The 26,581-nt window shown below is 49.1% G+C and overlaps 12 protein-coding genes across 12 annotated transcripts; 4 read left to right on the top strand and 8 right to left on the bottom strand.

Annotated features, from left to right (window-relative positions):
• Positions 1-279: 279 nt before the first annotated feature.
• PENARI_c001G10462 (putative integral membrane protein) lies at positions 280-1,661 on the bottom strand (the record flags this gene model as incomplete). Its single annotated transcript, XM_022626947.1, has 6 exons — positions 280-628; positions 693-1,165; positions 1,213-1,280; positions 1,333-1,369; positions 1,426-1,445; positions 1,496-1,661. The coding sequence occupies 6 exons, from the start codon at positions 1,659-1,661 to the stop codon at positions 280-282; spliced, it is 1,113 nt and encodes a 370-aa protein (XP_022493641.1).
• A 1,375-nt stretch (positions 1,662-3,036) lies between these two features.
• On the bottom strand, positions 3,037-4,255 carry PENARI_c001G03294 (uncharacterized protein; the record flags this gene model as incomplete). The annotated part of the gene is made up of 5 exons (XM_022626375.1): positions 3,037-3,170; positions 3,223-3,292; positions 3,371-3,693; positions 3,741-3,896; positions 3,967-4,255. 5 exons carry the CDS (start codon positions 4,253-4,255, stop codon positions 3,037-3,039), a joined length of 972 nt encoding a protein of 323 aa, XP_022493363.1.
• Positions 4,256-4,882: 627 nt separating this feature from the next.
• Positions 4,883-6,905, top strand: PENARI_c001G04479 (putative MFS sugar transporter; the record flags this gene model as incomplete). The annotated part of the gene is made up of 8 exons (XM_022626468.1): positions 4,883-4,954; positions 5,014-5,288; positions 5,341-5,887; positions 5,939-6,026; positions 6,080-6,278; positions 6,341-6,441; positions 6,495-6,593; positions 6,655-6,905. The coding sequence occupies 8 exons, from the start codon at positions 4,883-4,885 to the stop codon at positions 6,903-6,905; spliced, it is 1,632 nt and encodes a 543-aa protein (XP_022494009.1).
• Positions 6,906-7,517: 612 nt separating this feature from the next.
• PENARI_c001G09949 (uncharacterized protein) lies at positions 7,518-8,342 on the top strand (the record flags this gene model as incomplete). Its single annotated transcript, XM_022626910.1, has 3 exons — positions 7,518-7,682; positions 7,761-8,138; positions 8,193-8,342. 3 exons carry the CDS (start codon positions 7,518-7,520, stop codon positions 8,340-8,342), a joined length of 693 nt encoding a protein of 230 aa, XP_022493634.1.
• A 92-nt stretch (positions 8,343-8,434) lies between these two features.
• On the bottom strand, positions 8,435-8,703 carry PENARI_c001G08425 (uncharacterized protein; the record flags this gene model as incomplete). Its single annotated transcript, XM_022626795.1, has 2 exons — positions 8,435-8,460; positions 8,553-8,703. The coding sequence occupies 2 exons, from the start codon at positions 8,701-8,703 to the stop codon at positions 8,435-8,437; spliced, it is 177 nt and encodes a 58-aa protein (XP_022493764.1).
• A 44-nt stretch (positions 8,704-8,747) lies between these two features.
• Positions 8,748-10,952, top strand: PENARI_c001G02759 (putative C6 transcription factor; the record flags this gene model as incomplete). Its single annotated transcript, XM_022626333.1, has 6 exons — positions 8,748-8,823; positions 8,868-8,949; positions 9,001-9,722; positions 9,778-10,201; positions 10,261-10,543; positions 10,590-10,952. The coding sequence occupies 6 exons, from the start codon at positions 8,748-8,750 to the stop codon at positions 10,950-10,952; spliced, it is 1,950 nt and encodes a 649-aa protein (XP_022493879.1).
• Positions 10,953-11,246: 294 nt separating this feature from the next.
• PENARI_c001G06369 (putative RING finger domain protein) lies at positions 11,247-11,688 on the bottom strand (the record flags this gene model as incomplete). The annotated part of the gene is made up of 3 exons (XM_022626637.1): positions 11,247-11,269; positions 11,316-11,512; positions 11,630-11,688. 3 exons carry the CDS (start codon positions 11,686-11,688, stop codon positions 11,247-11,249), a joined length of 279 nt encoding a protein of 92 aa, XP_022493772.1.
• A 1,107-nt stretch (positions 11,689-12,795) lies between these two features.
• Positions 12,796-14,705, bottom strand: PENARI_c001G02754 (sugar porter family MFS transporter; the record flags this gene model as incomplete). The annotated part of the gene is made up of 7 exons (XM_022626332.1): positions 12,796-12,831; positions 12,883-13,055; positions 13,106-13,266; positions 13,330-13,689; positions 13,755-14,075; positions 14,139-14,418; positions 14,528-14,705. The coding sequence occupies 7 exons, from the start codon at positions 14,703-14,705 to the stop codon at positions 12,796-12,798; spliced, it is 1,509 nt and encodes a 502-aa protein (XP_022493880.1).
• Positions 14,706-15,624: 919 nt separating this feature from the next.
• Positions 15,625-17,434, top strand: PENARI_c001G02153 (homeobox domain-containing protein; the record flags this gene model as incomplete). The annotated part of the gene is made up of 3 exons (XM_022626283.1): positions 15,625-15,797; positions 15,866-15,977; positions 16,031-17,434. 3 exons carry the CDS (start codon positions 15,625-15,627, stop codon positions 17,432-17,434), a joined length of 1,689 nt encoding a protein of 562 aa, XP_022493699.1.
• A 613-nt stretch (positions 17,435-18,047) lies between these two features.
• Positions 18,048-19,810, bottom strand: PENARI_c001G04430 (flavin monoamine oxidase family protein; the record flags this gene model as incomplete). The annotated part of the gene is made up of 4 exons (XM_022626464.1): positions 18,048-19,012; positions 19,079-19,467; positions 19,571-19,608; positions 19,685-19,810. 4 exons carry the CDS (start codon positions 19,808-19,810, stop codon positions 18,048-18,050), a joined length of 1,518 nt encoding a protein of 505 aa, XP_022493074.1.
• A 561-nt stretch (positions 19,811-20,371) lies between these two features.
• PENARI_c001G09709 (uncharacterized protein) lies at positions 20,372-21,247 on the bottom strand (the record flags this gene model as incomplete). Its single annotated transcript, XM_022626896.1, has 1 exon — positions 20,372-21,247. One exon carries the CDS (start codon positions 21,245-21,247, stop codon positions 20,372-20,374), a length of 876 nt encoding a protein of 291 aa, XP_022493310.1.
• Positions 21,248-22,405: 1,158 nt separating this feature from the next.
• PENARI_c001G03709 (T6SS phospholipase effector Tle1-like catalytic domain-containing protein) lies at positions 22,406-24,484 on the bottom strand (the record flags this gene model as incomplete). Its single annotated transcript, XM_022626417.1, has 2 exons — positions 22,406-24,307; positions 24,359-24,484. 2 exons carry the CDS (start codon positions 24,482-24,484, stop codon positions 22,406-22,408), a joined length of 2,028 nt encoding a protein of 675 aa, XP_022493575.1.
• Between the last annotated feature and the right edge of the window lie 2,097 nt (positions 24,485-26,581).

Genomic DNA, 26,581 nt, shown 5'->3' with positions numbered 1-26,581 from the left:
TCTATTCTAGAGAATTGACCTACTGTACGACACCGGTGGCTAATTATTTCAATCTTGTCGTGTTTAGTTGCAGAGAGGGGTTGCCAATCTTGTTTCCATGTGAAGGGGAATTATAGAATAATATTTATAAAGAGAGAGTTTACCACACATGCATATTGCCGTGGTACATGCGCCCATCCTTGTTGAGGATGAGACTCGTCTAAGAAAAATAAGAAAAACGGTATTACAGTATATACAGAGACTTTTCCTAAATGTTCAAGTCAACCCATGCCTCTCGGATTACCGGGTTTCCACCGAGGTTGACACATCGACTGTCCGCGTAATCCCTACACCATCAAATTTCATGCTCTCGGAGCCTTCTTGTCGCTGACTGTCACCATGAATGGTAGTCTCAACCCTTGGATTGCCTTGTGCATTGTACACAAGTCCATCCTCATCGGAGTCCAGCTCCCTAACACTCAGTTGGTTTTTGCTTCGTTCAGTCCTTGTCTGATGTTTCATTGAGCTCATCTTATATGTCGATTCGAGTGTCGCTTTGTTGCTGGAATAATCGTTATAGATGCGAATGACGAGGGCAGAAAGAGCTGGGAGACAGGTGCAGATCACACCAATGGAGACTTCGGCGTTACTAGAAAATTCATCAATTAGCTGGCTCCAATAGTAAAGAAAAGACCATAAACACAGAAACATACCCAAGCATGTTGATTCTCATGAAAGCCAAAGAAGCATCCTTTGATTGTCCGGTTACCACAATCAGTGCTAGACGGATAATACTTGATGCAACAGCTAATCCACCCGCCCCCAGGATACCCATAACCCTCATTTTTCTCCTTGTCGACATTTGCAAACTCAACGTCAACGGGATAGGGAGAATAAGAATAATCAAATCGCTGGCAACACTGACCACGGCATCGGCCAGGATAATGGAGTTCTTGTCAAGGCACGTACCGGCAATCGTCGGGTCCCAAAATCTGGGGATGGGGTTGCAAATCCGGATTTTGACGATAACAGCGGGGATGTAGTAGGCCAACATGATGCCCATGAAGACCCTGATGAAGATGACGCATTTTCGGAAAGGACTAAACACACGGGTCATGATCCAGAGAAGGCAGACCTTCGTTAGGTAGGCGGTTGGTCCGTACATGACCATCGTCACGTAGATAGTCTACAATGTTAGTACTCTGAAGTATCCGGTAGTAGGGCGTTGCATACCTTTTGAAAAGGGATTTTATCTTCTTCATGGACTTCAGACCAATGTAAACCACCTCCATAATGTCCCACTGCAAGTGTGTTAGAGAGGGAATGGTGGAGAGGTAGGGCTGGACAACATACTGACGAGGGCAATAACCGAGTAACAAATACCAAGAAACTTCAGAATTCATTGTCAGTATTATCATAACAGCTGTGCTCGTTTTGATTCCCTACCGAAGCTATAAAACATGCACCTATCTTGGTCGTTAGTACTTCTCGCTTTGCGTGTAACAGTTCAACTCACAGTCCTCTTTGCCAAACCCGCTGAGAATAAACACCCGGGTATACATGCGAAGACCAAAGAAAACAGTCATTGCAATAATGCATAGCGACTGACAAGCGTAATTCCAGTTTTGCACACTTCGATCGATAGAAGCATCCCCAGATGCTCGCTCCAATAGAGATGACATGGCGTGCATTGTCAAGAAGGGTAGGGCTGAAAACCAACCACGAGAAGAGGCTAATTGAATCAGGACAGTCCCCCTTTAAACAATATTCCAGAGAACCCAGCCAAGATTAATATAGCGGAGACCAATCGCTAGGTTTGGGTACCGTTGTTGACCAAAATTGTACCGTACGCCTAAAGTTACCATTACGGTCCACAGGCTCTGTACAATAGAAATAGGGTATTGATTGACCACGATCGGCTCCTCTGAAACGCCAGGAAAGTATCACTGATGATAGACATAAGCAGCAACCGACGATCGAGACTAACCTTACCACAGGTCCGCGGATAAGAAATATCCGATGTAGTGTTTCGTTAACCAATTCTTAGCGCCGGTGCTGATACTGTACCTGTATATTCCATGCAGCGAGTACGCAGCGCCCCAAACGCATAACGGATGTACATATAGGTCCATGCATTTGCACCTAGGCTGGGATGTTACTGTGTTAATCACATGTTGTTCTATGCGTAGTATGCCATTCTACAGAGTAGGCAAGCAAAAGTACATGCACATGTACAGTTAGTCTGCACAAGCCGTATTCAACTATTGTATTAAACAACTAATGAATGCTCAATCGAATGGGCTTCCTGCACATATCACACGATCGATTCCAATATCTGGTCTTCTCTGTAAAGGGTAGGTATACTAACGTCGCCTATGTCCACCAGAGAGATCCTACACTATCATACTTTCAACTTCGGCTTTTACATGTAGAGCCGTTTTTTGAGAGTGAAACTAGTAGGGATGAGAAAGTAAATGACCCGTAAGGTTTCACCTGAAATTGAGATGGGGGCCAAATTGACAAGCGGGAAGTGGATCCCTAACGGCCCCGTAATGTACCCGATTCCCCGATGGACTTCCACCTTCCTGTAAACCTGCGACAGTCAAGATGCAAGTTAAAGTGGGGGGTTATCAATAGGCCCGGTGGAGAATTGGTTCTTTTGCCAGCCCGTCGCCGAGAATAAACCCAAAATACGAGCCAAACTCCACACACAATGAATTTCGCACAAACCTCTTGGTGAAATGACGCCCAGTGGACCCGAGGGCTATCATTATTCATAAACTTTACTGTAGCTTGAAGAAACTTCACTCAGGTCAACGAAAGCGGAATGTGTTGTGGATGTATAAAGTTCGATCGCGTGCGTCCCGGCCCATCAGCCCACATTTATTTAGTCACTGCTTTCTGTGTCTCCATCTCCTGCAATCTATTTGACTAGTCCAGTCGACCTGGCATAATCCTGAGACCCTTGCAAATGTACAGTGGTGCCATGGGGTTGCTTAAAAAGGTTTCTGGATTCTGACAGCTAGATGACTATATGAAAGTCTAGGCAGTGCCGATCTAGAAAATCGCCATCATATTCGGAGGCGATGACACTCCACCAGGCATGTTCAATGGCACGGATGTCACGAAGAAGCTCCACCTCTGGAGCTCTTGGCAGGTGCGGGCCAGTGCTTCGAGATCGAAAAGTTCCCCTGTGGTTCTCAGTTGGAGCGGACATTGAGTTTTCTTGTTCTGCTAACTTACCGATTGGCATACCCCATCCAGCTAGCACATACTCGTGCAGGAAGATGTCAGGGGATTGAGGCGGATAGACCTGCGCATTTGTTAGTTAAACCCCTGCAGTAATCGACTTTCCACATGGCAAGATTTGAGGGTTCTGTTGTTATCTCACCTCCCAACTAATCGCGTCACTAGCAATAGCGGCGAAGCCAGTATCCCAAAGCCAGCGAAGGATGTCGGTAGTTGCTTCGACCCCAGCATGCTCCGGACTAGCGTTGTCGGAATATGCCCGTTTTTGCCCGTCTGTCATGGATGTGTCCCACTCCTTGGTCACCCCAACCCGGACGAAAAGGATGTCCCCCTTTTGGAAGGTGATGTTGTTCTCCTTTGCAATCTCAAGGATGTCGGCAAAGCGGACTTGATGGGCTGAGAACGTGGTATATTTAATTCCCTTTTTCTCAGCCCACGTCGCGTAGTCAATTAAGACTCCACGTCCTACAATCATTTAGATAAAGGGAGATTTATGGGAGAGATATCCATACCTGCGATTCCCTCTCGAGCCCAGTGCTGGAGGCCAATGCGATCATTTTGACGATCATTAATCTCTTCAACGGTTGTTCCGCCATAGAACACACGCTCAGATTGACCGGGGACTGTTTGAGAAAAATGGCGCAGACCATCCCACTGACTACTTTGCTCTGTGCAATAGTTAATACCGATGCAGGGAACTATTGAAAATTAAAAAAAAAAAGCAAATCCTCGACTCACGTGGATTCATAGTGTACACATCGTCAAATGCCACACCTCCCAGAAGAGGCACAATCTTGTGATGACATGGTTGACGATTGAGATTGGGATAATCCAGTTTCGTCAGCTCCCATCCCATAGTCACGCGGCGGCCACACCTGATCTCGCCGGCCGCTGCCTTAGCGACGACTTCAGGGGTAAGAATCGCCAGCTTTCCGAGGCCCTCTTCATAACTCCCAGGCTTTCCCAGCCACACCTGTCTCGGGTTGGGAAGCTTATCAAAAGGGATGTCAAAGGGAGACTCGGCCATGGTTTCGGTTGTGAATGAAGTGACCAGGACAGGGAATTTGGTTTCTTGGCTATTTAACAAGATAGTACTTCGTAACTTACCGGTGGACTTTACAAAGCGGGAAACAGCATGAATCTACTCCATAAGGGACTGACTTTTATGTGGAGGTAATCTACATCATGGGCTTAATACCGTGGAGGGCTTAATACCGTGGAGGGCTTAATACCGTGGAGTGGACCTTGACCTTACTTTTGGACTCAGACTGTTGCGTCGGACCAGGTCCGCGCTGGAATGTACTGGAGGGCAGCTATTTGATTCGAGGGATCTGCAGATCACCCAATAACTTACATCTACCTTCCTAGCCTGGCAGAAGTCAGCAAATGCCGTATGGACGTCCTAGATTGGTCCAGCCTTAGCCGCAGCCATTGCTATGATCGTCCGTCCACTCGTGTCGCGCCTCCGTATGAACTTAATGCACGTCTGTGGATCAGCTCCACTACGTGTCAAGCAAATGGACACCCCTGTTTATGTCGCCTACAAATGTCCTTGGAATTCTCTTTGTCCTGCACTCAATTGGTATTGTTAAAACCCTTACTTATCCACTAATCTCTTAACTGCGGTCAAGTTGGGAGACTACCAAAGGGCATCATGGGTAGATTCGGGTCCCAGACCAGTACCTATAACAGGCTGGTGGCTATTTTCGTCGCAATTGGGTCTATGGTAAGCTCTTGCATCTTTCTCCATAGCTTTTACGGTACTAAAATGTTGGATTTACACAGACATATGGTTATTGCACGTCGATTATTTCTAGTACGATCGGCCAGCCGGGATGGTATACCTACTTCAACCTCCCAGCTGATGGAGAACCGGGATACGCCACGATCACGACTCCCGCAATCTCAACAGCCAATGGTGTCTTCAGTGCCGGTGGCGCTGTTGGTACACTCTTTATAATGTGGTCGTGTGACTTCTTTGGTCGGAAGGCGAACATTCAGTTTGGTGCCTTCTTTTCGCTGTTTGGAGGAGCTCTTCAGGCTGGCTCCAACTCGTTGCCGTAAGTAGCGATCTTAAATCGTCATCCTTGCATTTGTTTTGACAATATCTAGCATGTTCCAAGCTGGACGTTTCATCTGCGGTCTAGGAATTGGTATCCTAGTAACCGTCTGCCCTATGTATCTTTCCGAGATGTCGAGCGCCCTGCGTCGTGGCTGGCTTGTTGGCCACCACGCGATATTCCTAGTCTTTGGCTACATGCTTTCTGCGTGGGTTGGCTATGCTTGCTACTATGCAACAGGCTCCTTGTCTGGATTTGGCTGGAGGTTCCCTCTGGCTTTGCAATGTCTGCCACCACTGATGCTGCTGCTAGGATCTCCGTGGCTCCCACGCTCGCCTCGTTGGTTGATCTCGAAGGGCAAATTTGACGAAGCGGAACACGTTCTCATCAAGCTTCGCGAATCACAAGAGGACCCAGATAACTTGGTTGCCAAGGAGGAGTTCTTCCAGACAAAAGAGCAGATTCGACTCGAGGCCGAGAAAATGGCCCAGTACGGCAATGTGTGGAAGGCGGTATTCAAAAAGAAGACTTACCGAAAGCGCATGGCGATCGGTTTCCTTACCCAGTGGGGTGCTGAATTCGGTGGTCCTTTGATCATTGTAAGTTCGGCTGTTTTACTGAAGAGAAAATGCGTGCTGACAATCACCTAGAACAACTATGCGGTTCTATTGTATACCAACTTGGGCATGAAAGGTGGTATGCCTTTGCTTCTGAGTGCCATTTGGCTGACAACAGCCGGTAAGAGCAAAATTCCAAGTTCAATTATCTATATATTTGCTAACTGAAGTCAGGTGTGATCTATAACCCTCTCGGTGCCTGGCTTCATGATAAGGTCAACTCTCGGCGGGGAATGTACATGACAGGCTTCGTAGGCATCATTGTCACTACTTGTTGCCTGGCTGCAATGACCGCTCAGTATTCGGGTACTACCAACAAGGTCGGAAATGGATTTGGTATCTTCTTCATGTACCTGTATCTGGCTTTCCAGGGGTAAGTTTGAGAATTTCTAGCATATAACTCTCGCGAGATTTGAGGAGCTGACATGGTTGCAGTACATTCTGTGACACTACCATGTACCTCTACGTCTCAGAGATTTTCCCAACTGAGATTCGTCCAATTGGCATGGGTTTCTCTCTGTTTGGTCAATTTGCAGGTAAGTTGATTGTGTTTTCGATCAATTTTTGACTGTCAGCTAACATGACAAAGCCACTATCATTCTCCTGCAAACCGCTCCTATGGGCTTCAACAATGTTGGCTGGAAATACTATCTGGTCATTATCTGTTGGTCTGTATTTTTCATCCCAGGTATGATCCTTAGTCCAACCCAGAATATACGTTGGATCGCCAGAACTAATCATATTTACAGTGATCTACTTCTTCTTCCCGGAGACTGCCCGTCTCACCTTGGAGGAAATCGCACAGAACTTCGGCGAAGAGGTCGCTGTTCATTTAACAGATAAGACCGACGAGGAGAAAGCCCAGCTTGACCACCAACTTGCTCATTCCGGTGGAGTCCTCCAGCAATCCGTGACCTCAAGCTCTGGAAGGGAGACCGAGAAAGACAGTATCCCCTCGCCGGTAGAGCAGGGTGAATCAAACACGACGAAAGCGGAATAAACACACCCATTGGTTAAAAATATTGTTCATTGGGAAAAATTCGCACTGAGCACACCGCAGCTGGAAACTCGGTCTAATGATTGGGACTATTTAATGATTCATATAAGTCCATAGAGGAGGAAAGTATGCCCTGTGCCGAAATCGCTAACGCAGGATTGGTTAAATTGACAGAATATCATCAGCCCTAGGACTATTTAGCTCCGTCATGTACCAAGAAAGTGACCTATAGGTTCGCCAAAGTGTTAGTATACGAGGTCGAGCTTCCGAGTGGTCTATAGATTAAACCAAGCATTTGGCCTTTTCTGTGTTGCTTCCCTCAAATAGGGCCACAGATTTTGAGACTATCTTTTGATGCGGAGCTAGTTGGCTTTATGATTCTGTGTTTAGCCAGGTACACTACTCTTATACTTGGATCATGGTTTATCTACTGAATTTACATCCTATTGCAAATTAGTGAATTGTTTCATGCCCTATCCCCAGGTGGTCAAGGTGGGGTTTAGATTGAGTTAACAATTTAACATCGGCTTATAAATCATATTGGGTCCGGGAGCAATGAGTCACTCAGGTAGTTCTCTACTTTTCGACCAAAGCAGATTGATTTCCATATGCAGAATGGACCTTGCTACGAAAGTGACTCTGTTTCCATGGGATCCCAATTCGGATCTTCATGTAGAATTGCTTGTGAAGCAACGGGTGGAATGCAGTTGGGACCAGGAAAAAGTTGAAGCGAAATGGAAAGAACAACAACTCAAGGGTGAGAAGTGTATTTATTGGATTGTGAGTCCTTTAAAATAACGGAATCTTCTTATATTTTGTTGAATATGAAGGGAAGTGTTCTAATACTTGACTATCAAGGTGCTGCCATGGCATGAATCACAGGTGGCATCAGAAGACGAGAAGCTTCAAGATACAGCGACTGCAATCAATGCTGTACCCCGTCAGCCAACAAAAGTGAGCTTTATTCCAATCGGTCATATCTCGCTGGATTCCAAAAATGTCGAAGCAGAGCACATTGACCTAGACCTGCCATCTAAAAACGTCTTCTGGATTAAGACATTCTATATCAGACAACACATCCAAGGCCAGGGTATTGGACGAGCTGCGATGGATGAGGTCGAATCCATGGCAGTGCGAGAGCCACTTCAGGCCAAGACATTGATGCTGGACACGGTCCAAAAAGACGATCAAAAGCGAGAGGAATTTGCAAATGCGACATATGGTGGTATTCCGAAAGTAAGTGAATTATTAATTTTTGAAATTTTTGACCAAGTAACTCATTATATGTAGACTACCAATGAGGAGTGGTATTCTCGCCGGGGCTATCGTTTGATCAAAACCATGCAGAACTACTACCGTGTTGCGGATAAGAATGGAAAGGTTTGGGACACGAAGACTGTCTTTATGCGGAAAGATATTGCTGTTCTTCATGATGAGTAATGCTCAGGCACACTAGGCACTGGGTCTCATTTTTTTGTATGGATCTAGGGAGTAGAGAAAAGCATGGATTGCCCTGGCAGGAAGTTGCCTACCTATATAGACAGGCCGTACATCAGTCCTATGGCCCGTTATTAGCTTGTTTCGGCGTACATATCAATATTTGAGAGAACCCATAATGATAGATTCCTGAGATTATCGCCTTAAGCTTACGTTTGTAAGCGCTGAATTTATATTGTTTGTCGCATACTTCGGAATACACGCTATGCCTATTTGGGGACTGGCCGACATCGCCGGCACCTTCCCACTTCTTCACTTCTAGCTTTCCAACCAAGTCCCAATGCAGGGCTTCTCGGAGAGCCATGAGGAATGACGATCGGCGTTCTCAGTCGCCGGCGACGCGTCGAAATGGCACGTTGCAGTCGTGCGAGCCCTGCCGCAGATCCAAACAGCGATGTGACCATGACAGACCAGTCTGTCGCAGGTGCGTTGCGAAGCGAATCAGCGATAAATGTTTTTACCACCCAGCTCCCATGACTAGAAGAAGACCATCAGATCAAGCCAACCCGGCAATTGTTTCCGGCCGACTGACAAGCCAGCCAACATCAAAGTACGCACCCCTTGCGACAAATCATAGACTCAATGCTAATGTGGGGAATAGTGCATCCAGCCCGGGGTCGCTGGGTAGTGGTCGTCTTTTCGCGCCGTTAGAGCCGCCTTCGGCTCTTCCTGGCTACTTGGGCTCGACGAGCTTCTCTGCAGTTTTGACTGAACACCGCAATGAGATTCCGTTCGAGCTCGAGGAAAACACTGACTCGTCCGTGGGGTTGGTAGTGGAACCCGATCGGCTACGATCCGGAGTCGATGTACTACGGTTTCTGTACAACTTCAGAGTTTGTCATGCACTGATTGAGAAATTCTATATTCGGACATGGAATACAGTTGTGCCGAAATTGGTCATGGACGAAATTCTCCGCTCAGTGCGCGTCATTTTTGATAATTTCAATGCCACTGATCCGACAGCACAGTTACAAGAGCTGGCGACGCAGATTTTTCAAAACACTGCCCGACCAATGCGGACGCACAAGTCCATGACGGCCGAGGAATATTGTGCGTCTTTCACTGGGCGCAATCTCCGCTGGGAGGCCCTTGGATCGATCTTCACTCTTTGCGGAATGCAAGTGGCTATTACACCGGACAGAGACCCTGAAATTACCCAGGGATCGGATGATCCTCGGGCAAAGGACAAATTACTGGAGCAAGTGACAGTGGTTAGTACGGTCTGTCTTGGTTTCTGTGATCAGGCATCATCGGTAAACGAATTGCTGGCGATATTGCAGTTCAATGATACCATGCTGCGAACACAGCAATATGGCGATTCCAGTACGGTCCTTCCTTTTGTGCAACATTTGTTCTCGACTCATTGAAAATTTTCCAGGTTATCAGGCATGGCGTCGCCTGGGCGATTTAGTATCTACGATTTACGCGGCTGGGCTGCACCTGGAGAACGATGGCGCAGATAACTGTCCATTTTTCCTCCGTCAGTGGCGAAGGCGTTGTTTTACTGCAGCCTTTTACATGGATAAAATGGTAGCGACTTTTGTTGGGCGACCGCCACTGATGAACAGTAAATTCTGCACGCCCACTGCTCCATTGGACCTGAGTGACGCAGATCTGGTTGCAGGTGGTGATGTCCTAAACAAAGCTATCTCAGAGCTGGACAGTGCCGGTTGGAATACGAAAGGAATGCAGTACCTTGTGACCCCAACTCGTCTACGTTATCAATTGGCAATAATAAGGGAGGAAGCTCTTGAGGTTGTGCTGGGCACTCACGAACAGCACAATCTGATCCAGAAGTCCGAGTACGTCATCTCACCAAATTTCGACTTCAGTGTCTATGCTGACCAGACCTCTTCCAAAGGGATATCCAAGCAAAATCTCGCGCCATATGGGGAGCAGCTCCGGATCATCTTCGATATGATCGGAGGTTGGACGATCAATTCCATGATGGATCGCTTACCATTGCCTATTTCTACCTGGATTACCTCTATACTTGCTTTTTGCTTTACCGAGCAGTCAGTAAGCACACCAATACCGGCCAAGCCGACCTCTGTGACATATCTCGTCGGGTTCTAGCAATTGTGATCCGCGTGAACTCCTTTCGAACGCCAATGGTGGATCTAGATCGGCACTTTTCGTGGATTGTATGTGTCTGCCACGAACAAATATGGGCTTTGCTAATATGTATAGGTCTTGACATACGGTGTTCCCTCTGCGAGCGTTCTTCTTCTCGAACTTTTACGCCAGTCGCATGAGCCCGGCCCTCATGCTGTCCTACTCCCACGCGCGGAGTTGATCCGAAATCTAAGCGTGTTTGTGTCCTTTTTGTCCTGGGTCTCATGCCCTGGTCATGGCAATTATACCACCTGCAAAGAAGCCGAGAAAAAGCTGTCTCACATCCTTGACCGACTTCTTGATCCCCAACCTGTGCAGCAGCATGTGGTAGATGATGTCACATCAGGTCTCGACAACTTCCTGAACTGGTCAAATTACAACACGTTGTGGGACTTCAATTCCGAGTACATGTCTCTGGGTGAGGGATTTGCACCTTGACACTTCCAAACCAATAGTACAAACCACACGAGGCTCGGAATTTTGATCGGAATGTCATAATTATGTGAAGTTGAAAATTTCATTCATAAAGGCATGATCCTATCATATTCTCCCTTTAACGACTGGACCCGAGTCATACCATCCATATATAATCGTTGCGGGGAGGTGTGTTCGATGCATAATATGCTCGATGACACAGCGGACAATTGAAGTGGTCACCTAAAAACCACTTCTCCAGACACTCCCGGTGAAAAACATGCAAGCAGCGCAGTTGGCGAATTTCATGCGCGCGATCTACTTGCTCCAAGCAGACAGCACTTAATAAGAGGTTAGTCACTGCGCGAAAGCAAACACAACAGATACGGCGATCAAAAGAAACATACCAAACAAACTGTCCGTCAACAGCCTCCGAAAGCCCGAGATTCCCTTTCGTGGTAGTCCACCACTTCTCAAGCGTGCAAATCGGAGCAACAGCATCCAAACTCCGCAAGCGCTCATCGGGATCTTTCTTCGAGCGTAGAAATGACCGCCGATCCCTGCGGTTGATGACAATCGTCAAACTAGGTGATACAGTTAGTATGCTGTTGCATGTGGTACGGAGGGAATGTGTCAGAAAGCCAAAAAAGAAGAAAGAAATTGCCGAATCGTGCACCGAAACAGGATCACATTCCACTCACATTAAACTCAGCACGATAAGGAGCACCACCCCAAGTCCGATGCCTAGGACGATGGCCATATGGCTTTTTCTGAGATGTTGATCTTCGGCCATACCTTATCTCCCGCGATGTGTCTTTGTCGCACGAATCGCCAGCGTCGCGTAGAATAACCAGCGTAGTGGCGGACAAACCAGGCAAACACAAGAAAGCCCAGCCTCAACGGTGCGCTCAAATCACCAGCAACAGCGACTAGAAACGGGAAATGCGCGCTTTCAACCGACCGCGATACCAGCTCAAGGAGAACGGGGAGGGTTTGGCGCGATACCGCACCAAAAAGGGAAAAAAGGCCAGTTATACGTAGGTTCACATCCAAGCAGTCAAAGCCGAAAATAGCAGACCGAAAGAGGAGGAAGAATCAGAGAGTGCAGGGGATGATGATCTGGGGATGATCGACCCGTCAAAGCGGGGAAGAAGCAGTGGATACTCAGATTCACACGGGATTTGGGCTTCAGCTCATACGAAACTTTATGTCATCCCCTCCCTGCATCGTTGGCCCAATAAGGTGGTTGTGTAGTGGAAGGGATAGGCAGGCCAAGAGTGGCTTTGGTGGTGGAATGTTGATCGGCTGAATTGTCCTTAGGTGACACGGGTGTGCTTTGTTTGCGAACTTAATAGTCAATAGGTACCGTGGTATTGAGGCATATAGGGTTTGTTTTCATTGACTGGAGGCGCTATCGATAAGCTATCACTGGTCAAGTAAGGCAGAGACGCAGCATGTCTAAGTCGTTTTAAACTTGGCCAAGACTATATGCGCCTCATTGCTCCACTCCCCTGCTTTGACATTGCAAGGTTGTATTGCAGTTTAGCTAGAGTGGTACATTCTTCGAAGATTCTAGCATGTAGTATTTCTCTCGAGTATGGTATCTTGGACTCCACTTTATTTCATCTTATAGGGAGGTTAAAAGTTTACTATATGTAGTTGCAGTGGCCGGCGAGTCCGGAAGGCTGCATACCGGCTTGAAAATAATCCCGAACAAACAAAATGCAGGGATTTGGGGCAACTGTCGAGGATGAAAGGGGTTCCCATCGAATGAAAGCAATTCCTGGTGAAAGGAGTTGGCACACTTAAACTACCGACTCGGAGTGTTGATGTTTGAGTGGCGACTATTAAATTATATTTCTGCCAGCTACTGGACATTTTGGATGATGGACAATGCAGAGGGCTATGCAAGTTAACAGAGGCTGTCTGAATTCTCTACATTAGTTGCAGATACACCCATCTCTGCCTTGTCAAACTGTTGTATATCCCGTTTTGTGCCAGGCTCACTGACACCATCCTCATGCAGCGCACTCGACCGTCCACCAAATAGCAAGTCAATCTCCTCGAGTGATTTCTGCTTCGTTTCCTGGAAGAAGAAATAAATGACAGGAAGAGATATGCAGAGGTCTGATGGGTTAGCAAAACATTCATGAAATTAACACTGGGAGGTAACTCACTCCACGCTACAAAAACGAAGTAAAATTTCCATTGGAGTTTCCCCAGAGCAACAGGCGAGATCTGATTCCACAGCGTACTGACAGCCCAGTTACCGATACCGACTGCAAACGCGTTGCCTTTGCCCCGGATCTGCATTGGCATGACTTCAGCCATATAGACCCTAACAGCAAAAGAGACACAATGAGCAAACTTCACAAGATACAACCAAACAGTCAGTACTCACCAGCTACATGGCCCAAAAGACATGGAGAATACCACCGATACCAGAAAAATGAAGAAAACACCACCAATGCTATATCCAACTTTCCGGCCATCAGGATTCTGCGAATTAAGCACCGCTTCACAACTCAAAGCAAGCGAGATGGCCACTGTAGCGAAGAGCATGGGCTTTCGGCGGCCAACACGATCGAGAATGAAAACTACAAAGATGAAATTGGCGAGCGGGCCAACACAATTATAAATGCCTGCGACAAGCGTGCTGCGACTGCCTGTAATACCGAGGGATTTATACATGATGGTTTGGTAGTACCCAATCACATTGATACCGGTCATCTGCGTAAATACCTGGACAGCAACGCCATGTCTGCGGAAGTTGGTAAGTCTCTAGCCTCGGGTGGTGGGGATTGTAACTGGGGGGAATGTACATACAAGAGTCGAGTCCGCCATTGCGGAACAGTAAACATAGCCATCCATCCAGTTGCAGTGACACTTTTCTCTGCCTCGATGGCGGTACAGATCCCGCTATACTCGGCCTCGATCCAGGCATCATTCAAGCCGTCGGAGTGTAATCTGTGGAGAATGCGCCGTGCCTCGGTATACCGCTCCGTTTCTATCAGATATCGCGGTGATTCTGGCAAGAAGAACATGCCAATTCCCAAGATCAGTGCTGGTACAACCTGGAAGGCGAGGGGAAATCGCCACTGGAATTGGCTTGTAGCTGGTGCGTGGAGGGATCCATAGCCGACCCATCTGCGTTTTTCGAATTAGTTTTGCTTTGTGTTTTGGTGTTTTTCAATGGTACGGCAATCATACGTGCTGACAATGAATCCAATACCGATCATCTGTTGTGCTAGTCCTACGATCATTCCCCGAGAGCGTGGGTGTGCACACTCAGCCTGGTAAACGGGGACGGCCATGGACATGAGACCGACAGCCCAGCCAGCTAGGATTCGACCGATGAGGATCATGGAGAGATTCTGCGCGGCTGCTTGTAGTGATGCGCCGATTATACATAGGAAAGCACCTAGCTGGATGGTGAACTTGCGGCCGAAACGGTCCATGGTCAGTCCGCCTTGTAGAGAGCCGATCACCGCTATTGAAGAAGAGTTAGCCAGCTCTTTGGCTGCCTCCTCAGCATCACACTTTGAACTGAAAGATATGCTGTAAGAAAGCAAGGTACTCAAGATCTCTGGCGAACACACCTCCACCCGAAAAGGTACTGTTGATCGCCCCAACAATGGAAGACGTTTGCGTAGTATTGAAGTACTCTAGGAAATTGGGCGAGTCGATCACATCTGTCATGACGCCAGAGTCATAACCGAAGAGAAACGACCCCGTTGCCGCCAAGACGGCCACCGATATGGTGTAAAGCCGACCCATTGCGAGGTAGAGGAAATTGTAGAGTATTAGGGATTTTAGCCCGTAATTGGAGCCCCGCTACATGTTTGCAGGGTGGCCTAATACTGGAAATGTGTATAGAGTGAATTGAAGAAAGTGTGGAATATAGGTAAGAAAGACAATTGATCCGGGGCATAGAACCCGATTTCCCCAAAAAGTTGCCCCGGTGTGGCCCCCCGCACGAGACCAGCCTTTGCTGTCTGCGAGGCAATTGTAACTGCAGGACGCCTTTCAACCGGGTCTAGCCCAGAGAACACATTCCCCCCTGAGTTGGCAGATGGGACATTCCTGGCAAACAAGGAAATAGAACAACACCGCGCATTTTTTGATGAAATCAGGAATCATCCGAGATCTCCACGTGCAGTCCGCGTGGGGTCACGTGAGTGCGCGTCACCCGCGTCCACAGCTCAATGTAAGGACCTCGACGTCTGAACAACATGCATATTCTCTGCCTCCTGTGGTCCCGTGAGCATTGCAAATTGCAGGGATGGCTGTACTGGACGCGCCAAGGTACCCTGTAGAACATCCTGTAAATGTAACTTGAACCTACAATACAGTAAGTGGGGATCTCCAACGCGTCAACAGACAGCAGTGGACAGCAGTGGACAGCATCTTTGGCACTGGATAGACAGAATGAACCGAGTAAATCAAGACAAACAAGTCTAGTATCATCCAACACAGAACAGCTGGGAAGTAGCAGGTACCTCGGAGGCGCACTTACTTACTAGCGCGGGCCACGTTCTTTCTACTCCGCGTCCACACCGCGACGCGATTTGACGTTTTCTGCATACTTCTGCACCAGCCTCATTGAGCTCCCTTCACTTCTTGACTTGCAGTTTTTTCTACTTTGCTCTCCTTACTTTCTTTTTCCTCCAATCCCCATGCTCTCTTAGCCTGCATCATGTCTGATCCGGAGCCATCGGTGGCGATCTCATCCTCGCCTTCTCTCCCGGCCACCGACTCCAATCCTCTTAATTACGCCTTTCTCGTTCACTCCCAGAAGACCCTTACCCAAAATCTGCCTCCTCGTGTCGACAACAAGTTACTAGCCCGCCAAAAGCGGCGCCGAACTAGGTATGCTATTTGCATGGCACGTGGCCGAGGGTATAGTACGCGTCGACTAACTCGAACGTGTGGTACAGCCCGGAGGACCACGCAATTCTCGAATCCGAATACCAGCAGAACCCCAAGCCCGACAAGATCGCCCGCACAAACATTGTGAACCGCGTCTCGCTCGGCGAGAAAGAGGTCCAAGTATGTGATGCCAAGAACTAACACATCAAACCCACATCTAACCGTCTGCACAGATTTGGTTCCAGAACCGCCGCCAGAACGACCGTCGGAAATCCAAACCTCTTCAGCCTCACGAACTACTCGCGCCGCGGTCGGGCATGGTTGATTCATCCGGTCAACCTTCAAGTGACGATAACGCGTCAGCGGAGCCGGGGTCTTCAAGTGGGGCAGAACAATCCGACGTTCACGACCGTCGCGAAGAAATGGCTAAACCATGGCACGGTGGGCTGTTGAACTTCTCTGATGAGTCGGAGCCGATGGAAGAAAAAGATGAACATGAGCTGCCTCAGAGTACACAAACAAGCGTGGCCACGGAGGCTGTAGCGGATACTCCGCCGACCACGCAGGAAGAGTTTTCCCAAAGTGTGAATGACCCCTCGGAGGATTCTCTTTTGCCCGTCCCCAAAAGAAAGCGTTCTGTGTCGGATATCAGGGGCGAGGGAGCACATGGGCAGGATGCAGCAAACACAGAAATCACACACACCACACCGACCAAATCCCCGCCATCGTTGCGATTGTCAATGTCATTTGATGGAGAGGCCATGGTACGCAAAGAGGGCGAGCTAACGCCCTCGCCACCAAAAGGTCGCAACGCGTTGCGCATCGCCATGTCATCAGACGGCAAGGCAGTAATTCGTGGGGAGAATGAGCCGTCGCCATCTAAAAACCGCGTGGCGATGTTCTCAGTACGTCGGACAAAGATGTCTGGCCTCCGACGCAGTAGCAGTGCCATCTTCCCAGCCACGCCGCGGGCAGGCTTGGCCGAGAAGGATCGGACATTCGGTCGGTCTCGCGATTCGCGTAACTGGGAATCATTCTGTGACACAGATGCCCGAAGTGCTCTATCCACACCGACTTCTGGCCCGAACGCTTCCCCGGGCCTGTTCCAGTCTCGCAGCCAGCGCTCATTAACACGGAGCGCTTCTGGGCGACACCTCGCTACCCAAGCCGACATAAACAGCACACCTATCTCTCAGTCCATGGGAGAGAAGAGGCGGAAGTTAGCTCGCACCGTTTCTTCTTTGGGGCGATTAGAAACCGGACGCAACAAGGCCAACGGCGCATCGAAGCTGTCCAAGCCTATATTTTCCAAGTCTGGAAAGCAAGATCTGGAACTAGACCCCGGCGACTCTGATAAGGAGAATTGGGTTCCAGGCACACGAGCGGCAAACATTCGTCGTCGCAACACCTCACATATGCCACGATCCGTTCTTCGCGATACCAACCGGAACCGCGGTCTCGGCATCAGCACCAACGGCAAGCGCAATCGACCATTCCAACCTGGTCAGGGCAAAGCCCCGCCAGAGGTCAGTGCAGAAGTGTCAGCGTTCATGTCCAGCGGCAACGGCGGGAGTCAAGAAGACGACCTGGACTGTGTCCAGGGTCTCTTATCATTGAGTCAAGGGGCCTGGCGATAGGGATGCAGGAGCATGCATGACTGGCATTCAAGGCGCCTCTGGTTGATTGCCATCATCGTCTCAAGTTTCATTTTTATTTCCTTTGTCATTCTCATTTCCATATGTTCGGAGGCTTGATGTATTTTCTTATTTTCTCTGTCTTCATGATTTGAGACGTCGTACTAGCGGTCACGTGAACCTTGTCCATGATCTACTTTTCTGTTCGGGCTTGTGCTCTTTTTTTCTGCATTTACTGTGCGATGGAGTCTTGCAATGAGGTTCATTGTTCCTTCTGTTAATGGTGACTTGTGTCGGTGGGCTTGTTTGGTCTTGCTGGCTTGCTGTTGATGAGAGGAGATTCTGGTTAGAAGCTCCCCCGAGACGGATATTAATCCTGGAATGATTCCAAGTAACGACCTGAATACCACTGGTTCAAGTATGATTATCAAACTTATTACCATTACAATTGTTATACCCTTGATTGTGCATTTGATAACTCGTAGTTTTGCATAGAAGGTAGTTAACCACACGATATCCCATCCTATACTTTCTAACCCGCCCCTATATCTTATAACAAGTCTCCTAGATGCATATTCTATATATGACTCCTCAATATGCGATCTTATCCAACAACCTACAACCCAGCAGAAGGCAAAGAATCATCAACACCACCCCCAACCCCAACACTCCCCAATCCCCACCGCTCACAAACACCCCTAGCAACCCTCTCCCCACTCCAATAAGCCCCAGTAGTAGTTCCAAGCGCAACGAAAGGCGCCGTGTGCTCCCCAGCAAACCACAATCCCCTCCTCGCCTCACTCCCGCCCCCATCTCTCAAAACCTCAATATCGCGATCTGCCTGCTCAACCCCAACCTGAAAATTACAATACGACCCATGACCCGCAAACTCATCCTTCTGCCACTGCGTCGCGAGGATAGCGGACGGTGTACAATCCACAGAAGTGGCATCGTAGCCCGGTAGCCGGGCGTAGAATGGTTCCAGCGTTTTAACAAGTGTGGCCTTGTATTCTGCGGATAGTGGGGCGAGGTGCGAGATCGAGTTTATGATTTCTTCGCCGCTTTTACCGTAGGTGTAGAATAGGAGGGTTGGGTGTGCAGTTGGTGGTGGGAGGGAGGCCATTGAGAGGCATTCTTGGTTCCATTCTGTTGTCGGGGGACGGGGCGCATAGCTTGGTTCGAGGAACTGGGCGAAGACTGTACTTTTCTTGGTGTTGGTGGTTGTGCTGGTTGAGTCTGTGTGCCACCATGCTTGAGGGAATGTTACGTAGACTTTTTCCAGTCTTCCGTACGAGATGTTGTTGATTGCTGCTAGGAGGCGAGTCGGGAGTGGTGGGTTGAATGCGGTGGTGTTTTGTTTTAGCCAGCCTAGTGGACATGTCACGACTACCTCGTCGAAGTTGTAGATTTTGCCTGTGGTGGTGGCCACGGTTACTTGGTGCGGTGTTGAAGATTGATTATCGCGTTCAGGTGCGTTGATGTTAACGACTGGCTCGTTGAGATGGATATCTGCATTTGCGGTTGCGTTCTTTGAGACATGCTCTAGAATCCCCTTATATGTCGACGCCACGACAAAGTTGCCTTTGGATATGATGTCAGCCTTCATGCTCGAATCCAACACTGCATATCAAAGGAACTTCTACTTACTCCCATCAACGCATTCCTCTAAACGGAAGAACTTCAAACTTTGCTTTTCAATCGGTTCACCGACATACGCACCCCAGAGCTTCGATGCATCAAGAGCAAGTGCCTTTTCTGTATCCGAGAGATCAGATTGCCCAACTCGCTCGCCGAAAAAGTCAAATAGACTCTTCTCAGCGGGGATACTGTCCCCATGTCTATTACTATACTCGAATGCCTCAGAGATAGTAGTCCAAACAAAGTCCTCGATCTTGCTGGTAACAGCATCATCAATCAACTCTCCCTCCCGGGAGAACTTAACATTTCCACCAGCAGGATCATGCACAATCGCCCCCGTCGCTCTCGCGATATCCATAATGGGGTTCTCCCCGGAGCCATGAATCCAATTTGGTCCCCTGGTAAAGGTGCAAGTCAGCTGAACAGCTACCAGGTACATGCAGATGTATGCCTTGGCATAGCACGATGAGAAGTGCAGGGGTACGGAGTACATGTACATACAGATCAACCACATGGGATCCAACCGTTGATTGGTGCACCTAGCCGACAAAAAGCAAGACTGCGTTAGTTCATGTAGTTCTCGGGTTCACTATAGGTGATAGATACTATACGTACTCTTCCACCAATGCGGTCTCTTGCTTCTAGGATTGTTACTCGGGCTCCGTTTTGGAGGAGAATGTCGGCGCAGCGGAGGCCTGAGAGGCCCGCGCCGATGACGCCGATGTGTGGAGGTTGTGTCATGGGATGGAGAAGTTTGAGTGACGTTCGATAGAAATTTCGATATCGACTTGGGAACAACATGAGCAACTCTTTTAACTTTGAAGTTGAAGATTTGCGCTGTCAGGTGGGATTTGATTGGCCCGTTATCAGACTTTATCTGGCCCACATCTACTACATGCATATTCCACACACTACAGGTCATTTTGAAGAAAGCTCAATTGGATTGAGAGGATAGATATAGTGAAGGAAAGTTGAATTATGGCCAGCATAATAGATAGAAACAATAACATGCACACTTGGTCAGATCCGCCGCAGCGGGAAACGGCATAAATCGTCGTAGAACTCCTGGACGAAAGCGCCTTTTGAAAAAAAAAAAAAACAAGGACCGAAAGGGTATGTACAGGTCGGGGGTAAAGGAAGGGTATCAAGGAAGTTCAAAGATGGAGTGAAGCGCCATAGAACAGAAAGGCAGGATCGAGCAGCGAAGATCAAATCCAAAGACAATAATGCGCGCATGAAATTGAAGGGAATCGTTGGAGGCGCGGATATGTGTGAATCGAGATGGGATTGTAGAATACCCGCTTAATCCTCCCAAATGGTCTCTAGGTCGAGATCCTGCCGTCGTTCGGCACCGCAGACACTCCATCGCTTCCGCTTATCGTTGCGGGGTGCGTATGTGCCAGTTCCCCCTCGCATCGTGGTGAAGGAGCCAGGCACATCAGATGCTCCGCGGCGTCGGTTCGCATTGCTGGCCGCATCGGCTGCGTCTGCCGCGGCTTTCAACTCGGCAATGCGATCTTCTTCCAGAGCCTCATTCTCGGCATCTGGGATGTCGGGGATTGTTTCCAAGGACGAGATGCTGGGGCTTCGAGACCGCAAGCTGGTCGGGGTCGAGGGGATGGAGACCGAGGAGACAGAAGAAGCAGAATTCACCGGGTATGATTCGTTGTACTTGGAGCCAAGCACGGGGGAGGAATGCAAGGAAGGGGAGCCGCCGGAGGGCTGAAGGTGAAGGGGAGAGGTTGACCGCAGGCGACCGATGCGGGGGAACGTCTGCGCCATGAGGACAGGAGAGCCGGACTGTGAGGATGGTGATCGGGGGGCTGTTTCAAGCTCTGCATTCTCTGAGATGGTCTCTGAGATGTTCAGGGAACCCATGCGAGTTTCGATGTGGTCTTCAGAGCGCATGTGAGGCAAGTTCCTTTTTGAATCGACCGGTGCCCCGCGACCGTTGATAAAGAAATACCGACCCCGGGAGTCCAGCCCTGGGGAGGAGTAGGCGCGCGTCATAGACGGCATACCCGGGATCCCCGCCAGTGACCGAGAGCGGAGGTGCGATCGGGCCAAAGGGGATCGGGTCCGAGGCGCTGCCGGTGGTTCGGGGGAAAGCGATAAAGTGACCATGACGTCCTCCTTTTCTGAACCGGAGTCGGGTTCGCGCAGGCGCATTCGCTCCATGTCAAAGAGTTAAGGGGTAGAGAGATTTACCCTCGCATTATGACATGAGAAAACAGAGCAAATGGCAGAACCTGCCTGCCAAAGTGAAGTGAAAAGGGGGTAGTAGAATGGTGAGTTCAAAGATGTGGAAGGGGGGAGAAAAAAGGTTGAGGCCGGAGCCAATCCCGCCCGGATCCCCCGATGATCTTTTCAGCCTCTTCTCTTCTCACGGCAGATTCTTCACTTGTTTCGTCTTCGATCCCGTTTTGCCTTTTAATTTTACCTTTGTAGATATTGCCTCAGTTTGTTCATATCCCGATGTTCTTGTTTTTTGGTTCTCCTATCATTTACCTTCCTAATATCAAATCCCGGCCTATAGTTCGGGACTATTCTTAGCATCTGTTGACGTCCTCTGATGCCCGGAACTATTTCGGCCCAATGAATCGTGGCATCATTCATAAACAGACCCGAGATTCGTATACCTGTGGATCGCGAATGGTGTTTACTTTGCAAGGGACATTTTAACCAAAACTTGACCTAAGCTTTCACCGGTGACTTCAATTATACCCAAAGTTTCCGAGTCCCATTGAATAACGTTAAGTACAGAGTCTACATGTACAGTACATGCACATGAACATCTCTATGTTCACTTCTTCATACCCACATTAGCCGTTGAGCCTTAAATGGCCAGACTCCTAAGAACATGTTCTAGACTCTATCCACTCTGTATCCACGGATTCCCTCTTTATTGTCTCGGTTGTCTGTTTACGTTGCATTCAGTTTTAGAAGGTGAGTAAGAGAGGTAGATCGTATCTACTAGTACGGGCACGCCGAAGTGCGTATTCCATGCTCCATGCTCCGTTGTTTGATTCGACCTCCAAACATTCGGTCAGTCTTTGCTACGTCTACCCTCACAACTATAGACAATGATTCGCCGAGCACACTGTACGCCAAGAGACCAAGACATTGACGGTAAACGGGTTTCGATCTAGACTGCAGGATTCTAGACAGCTCTAGAGGACTCCAGGCTCGAGTATATGAGTGTAACTCAGATGTAGGTACATAGCATTTGATACAAACTCTTCTCGAATAAAATTACCTATTAGACAGTATAGAAAAAGTGCCAAAGTGACGGCGTGTAGAGAAAGACGAAAAAACAAAAGAGAAAACAGGGATATCTTAGGACACAGGGTGGGTTTTCTGAGGCTTCTCTTCCTCACCCTCCTTACACTTAGTGACGTCCTTGCGGACATATGTTTCGCGCACTGGATCACCCTCATTCTTGTAAACCACCCACTCACCCATACCATGTTCCTCCGGCGCAACACGTATACCGCGACCACCGCCACCAACAATCACATTACCAGGACGGTACCCCTTGTTGGCCTGCATACGGCGAATAGCAGAAACGTGAATTTCAGCATTTTTCGGCACATCGCGGACCTCGCCACGAGGCAGGGGCCAGCTAATCGGCTTCCACGACCCATCGGGCTGCAAATCCATACGCCGGAACGGCAACCACTCCATGATGCGCCACGAAATAACCGACATAGCAGGAATGCCTTGGTTAAACATGAGACAGTCATGCATCAGACCCTTCGTGCTGGACGTATGCAGCGCATGCCAGAAATCACGGCTAGCAGCCGAGCGCTCCTTCTCATCAGGTGCAGAACGGAACATATCAGCGTCATCGCCGTGGCCCTCGACACAACGACTCGGCCGGCGCGCATTTATCTCCTCCCTGATAGGAGTGTAGTCACCCTGGAACTCCTCCAGGCACTGGAACTGCTTCATCTTGCGCTCGTCTAGTTCGAGGCCGGCCTTTTGTGCTTCCTGGGTCATCCACACAAGGGGCGCGTGGCTGAGTGCCCACATCTCACCATCGTGCAGTTTCCAGCCTCCGCCAATGTCTGCGTGGCAGCCTGGGAACCAGATCTCGTGGATGTCCTGGTCATCTTCGTCATCGTCCGATTCTTCTCCCGGGATGTGTACGGAGAGCACATTTGAGTGTCCGCTATGGCAGGATTCCTTGCTTTGTACCGAGTGCAGGTCTTCCATTGAGGCCTTTGGCACGGCGAGGTTGCGTCGGGGTGAGGGTGCGCGGTATGCATGTTGCTGCATGGTGCCGGTTTCGCTTCCTGCGCGAGAGGTTTGTTGAGAGTTATGGTGCGAGTGCTGCGCGCTGTGATAGTATGACTCGCCCTGGTGAGGTCCCCAGCCAGGAACTTCACGTTCAGGTTCGGCCTTGTTGTTCTGCTTCTCTTCTTCGGAGTTATCGTTGAAACGAATGGATGGGACAGCATCCGGGCGTTCGTCAGTCTTCTCATCTTTCTGCTGTTTGTGGTCCTGGTGGAAAAGATGCAGATGACGCTGGGCATCACGGTGGCGCTCCATGTGACTCTCAAGCGGGTTCTTGGGCAGATGGTGGCGATGACGGTGGTGCTTCTGTCCCCGAGGGCGAGGGCCAGAGATCAGATCCTGACGGAATTTGGCACGGCGTTCGTCAATTCCCACAGCATGGCGGATTACCCTGGCTGAACTGCGTGCTGTATAGGGGAATTTAGTGCGTTGCATCCACGCGGACTCGAAGCGCGGCACACTGTTCACGGTATCGAACAGACCCATGAAACGGATGCGCGAGATGGGACGACTGAAGGTTTCACGGAAGGCCTTCATATACGTGAAGAGTTTCTTCTTCTCTTCGCGATCCTCTTCCGTGTCGTCGGATCGCTGCTGCCATTTCGCAAATGTCTTCCACGCGAAACGAACCAGTTCTTCATTTCCGGCTTCCAGCAAACCGATATAATCGAGCATCTCGGCCAAGAATCGCGCGATATATGAGCCACGACTGAAGCCAATGAAGAAGATCTCGTCGCCTGGAGAATAGTATCGCATCAAGAACTTGTACCCACCCATGACATGTTCGTCAAAGGAGGACCCGACCGCCGAGTCCTTGGCCTTTTGATACGCAGACTTGATACGCTGGATGCGGCCATGACTGGAGAGCGACTTAGATGTCACATATGTGCCAATACCAGGCTGGTAGTAATGGTACTGGTGGCTTTTGCTGCGGTCGAGCATCTGCGACTTGTCAACACCGTTTCAAGACTCTTGGCCCTGCGTCCCACTTACGCGAAAAATTTTGAGCACATTGCTGTCGGACTCATCACCGGCAAACTTGTTTCCGGTGCCATCGAAACAGAGCACGAACTGCTTCGGGGTGCCTGACGGCCCTTGATGTCCGTAACCGTGCGCCATAATGCTGACGGAAAAAAAGATTCAGTCGGTCAGAGTTGTTCCAACTTCAGGCAGTAATAATCAGCCCCTCAAGGATACTAATATAACAGACGGGAAGAGGGAGAAAAATCAAGCCAGTGAAGCCCACTCCGCAGATGCAGCTGGATACAGTGAATTACACGAATCAGAGTCTACGTCGGCCCCAGCAGGGAGGGGGATATAAGAGTGTCTAAACCACTAGTCGATCGCTGCAGCTTTGGAAAACAATACGTCAAGCTGGCGTGGGCTGACGGGCGGGCCCCGGCGTGGCACATTCTAATCACAAATCTTTCCTTACACAGTCGTATTGTTTCTGGTATTTGCTCCGGGGATGGACAGTCCTACATATCTAGCGTCCCCAAATCCAGGAGGCGACTTTGTTTGTTACACAGAACGGGGCTCAAAATTATCAGTAGGAGTGCATACCATCCAATGAAGATGCAACGGATATCATTGCTTGATCTGCGATAGTTGCAAACCAGACTGAACCTGACTCGAGACACTCTGCACGAGGAATGCCCGGCCCGGACCTGCGCAGTAGTGTATGAAGGGTGGATTCCTATGATACCATACATGTACATGTAAGAAAGACATGTGCGAGGAGTACCGGGCTGAAAAGACAAAAAGCAAAAAGGGAGACGTGCAGATTTTACTCGGTACAAACCTTTGTTGCTACGCGACTATTGGACCCATCTGCTCATCAGGGTTTGGCCTATGAGCACAGCGGAGATAGGAGCCGATCTCTCTTGGTGTTCGGGATATTACTGTCGATCATTCTCCAATCTCTGAGAGCGTGTTGGCCACCAATAAATTGAGTAGCGTCGTAAGGGGGGCAAGTGTTCCTCCGCCTGGATGGCTCGGCCGTCAGCGATCGGGTCTAACCCTTTCTACAGTTGCAACCCTGCTAGCGGCCCTCGCTCGTGAAGGGTGTCTCGCCTGGACCGCGACCCACCTACTTTTTGAGAATTAGTTTGTGTCAAGGAGGGACACGGACCGGGTCCCAGACTCTGTTGTCTGAGGTCATTGAGATCAAGATCTTGAGTGCACATGCAGAAACTGGGATTCAGGAGGTTCTCAAGAATGCGCGCTAAATCCCATCTGAAAAAGGTTGGACCCGGATGGCTGGAAATTGTGGGCCGGGATCCAGCGCTCAGTAACCTAGGGTATACTAATGTATCAAGTCCAGTAGAAGATCGAATGCCGAAAAAAGGGGAATGTATCGAGAAGAGATCTCAGATACTGACGATAAGTTATGCTTAGATATAGGACCTCGGGAGTGGCCGTGTCCCCCGGACAGACAAATGCCCGACCCGTGGTTCATTTGTTTGGTTGTGTTTGTCTGGAGTCAACTTCCACAACATCTCGTCTTTCTCTTGACGTTGACAGGTTTATGAATTACCTTCTTTGTTTTTCAAGGGGCACACTTCCTGGAATTTCTAGTAAAGCGCCACGAGGAAAGGGAGACCCTAAAGGTGGGATTCAGCTATACGATACATCACAATCTGAATAATTCCTGACAATGACTGGCAGACTCAGCTGCCAATGACAGACAACACAATGTGGTTCGTGGTGTAAGCGGCCCGTTCGCCACTCGACGGACTAAAAATCCATAGTCAGTGGGCGAACGGGTGGGCCGTGACGATCTTACAAGACAAAAACATTGTTACGGCTGTGTATTTTTTTTATTTCCGATCACATCTTGTTCTCTGTCACATCCTCGATTTTCCTTGCGTCTGTATGGTCTATGCTCAAGGCCTACACACCAGAGGCGAATTGATGTCGGTGAAAAGTTCAAAGGGTATGACAGCACCCTCCAACTCAGAACCGGGTCAGCCAGCCACCGTATTTTGCGACTGCCAAATCCGATCGGGAGATACAGAGCGAGCGAAGACCGGCAAACTCTCCCCACTTAGTGTCGATTTAGCTCGATCTTGACATCCCCAGTGTGGAGCTTCGACTTCCATGCGGGAAATCTCTTCTCTGTACACCGCTGCTTATGCATTACAGAGGTCACATTAATTGGTCTGTAGGGATATTTCTCCCTTAGACAGATTGTGACGCATGCGCTGATCTTGTCTC

The sequence above is a fragment of the Penicillium arizonense genome, assembly GCF_001773325.1.
Source record: "Penicillium arizonense strain CBS 141311 chromosome Unknown PENARI_contig001, whole genome shotgun sequence".
Taxonomy (NCBI): Eukaryota; Fungi; Ascomycota; class Eurotiomycetes; order Eurotiales; family Aspergillaceae; genus Penicillium; species Penicillium arizonense.
The sequence above is the reverse complement of the archived record's forward strand: the minus strand, read 5'-3'. Positions and strand labels throughout refer to the sequence as shown.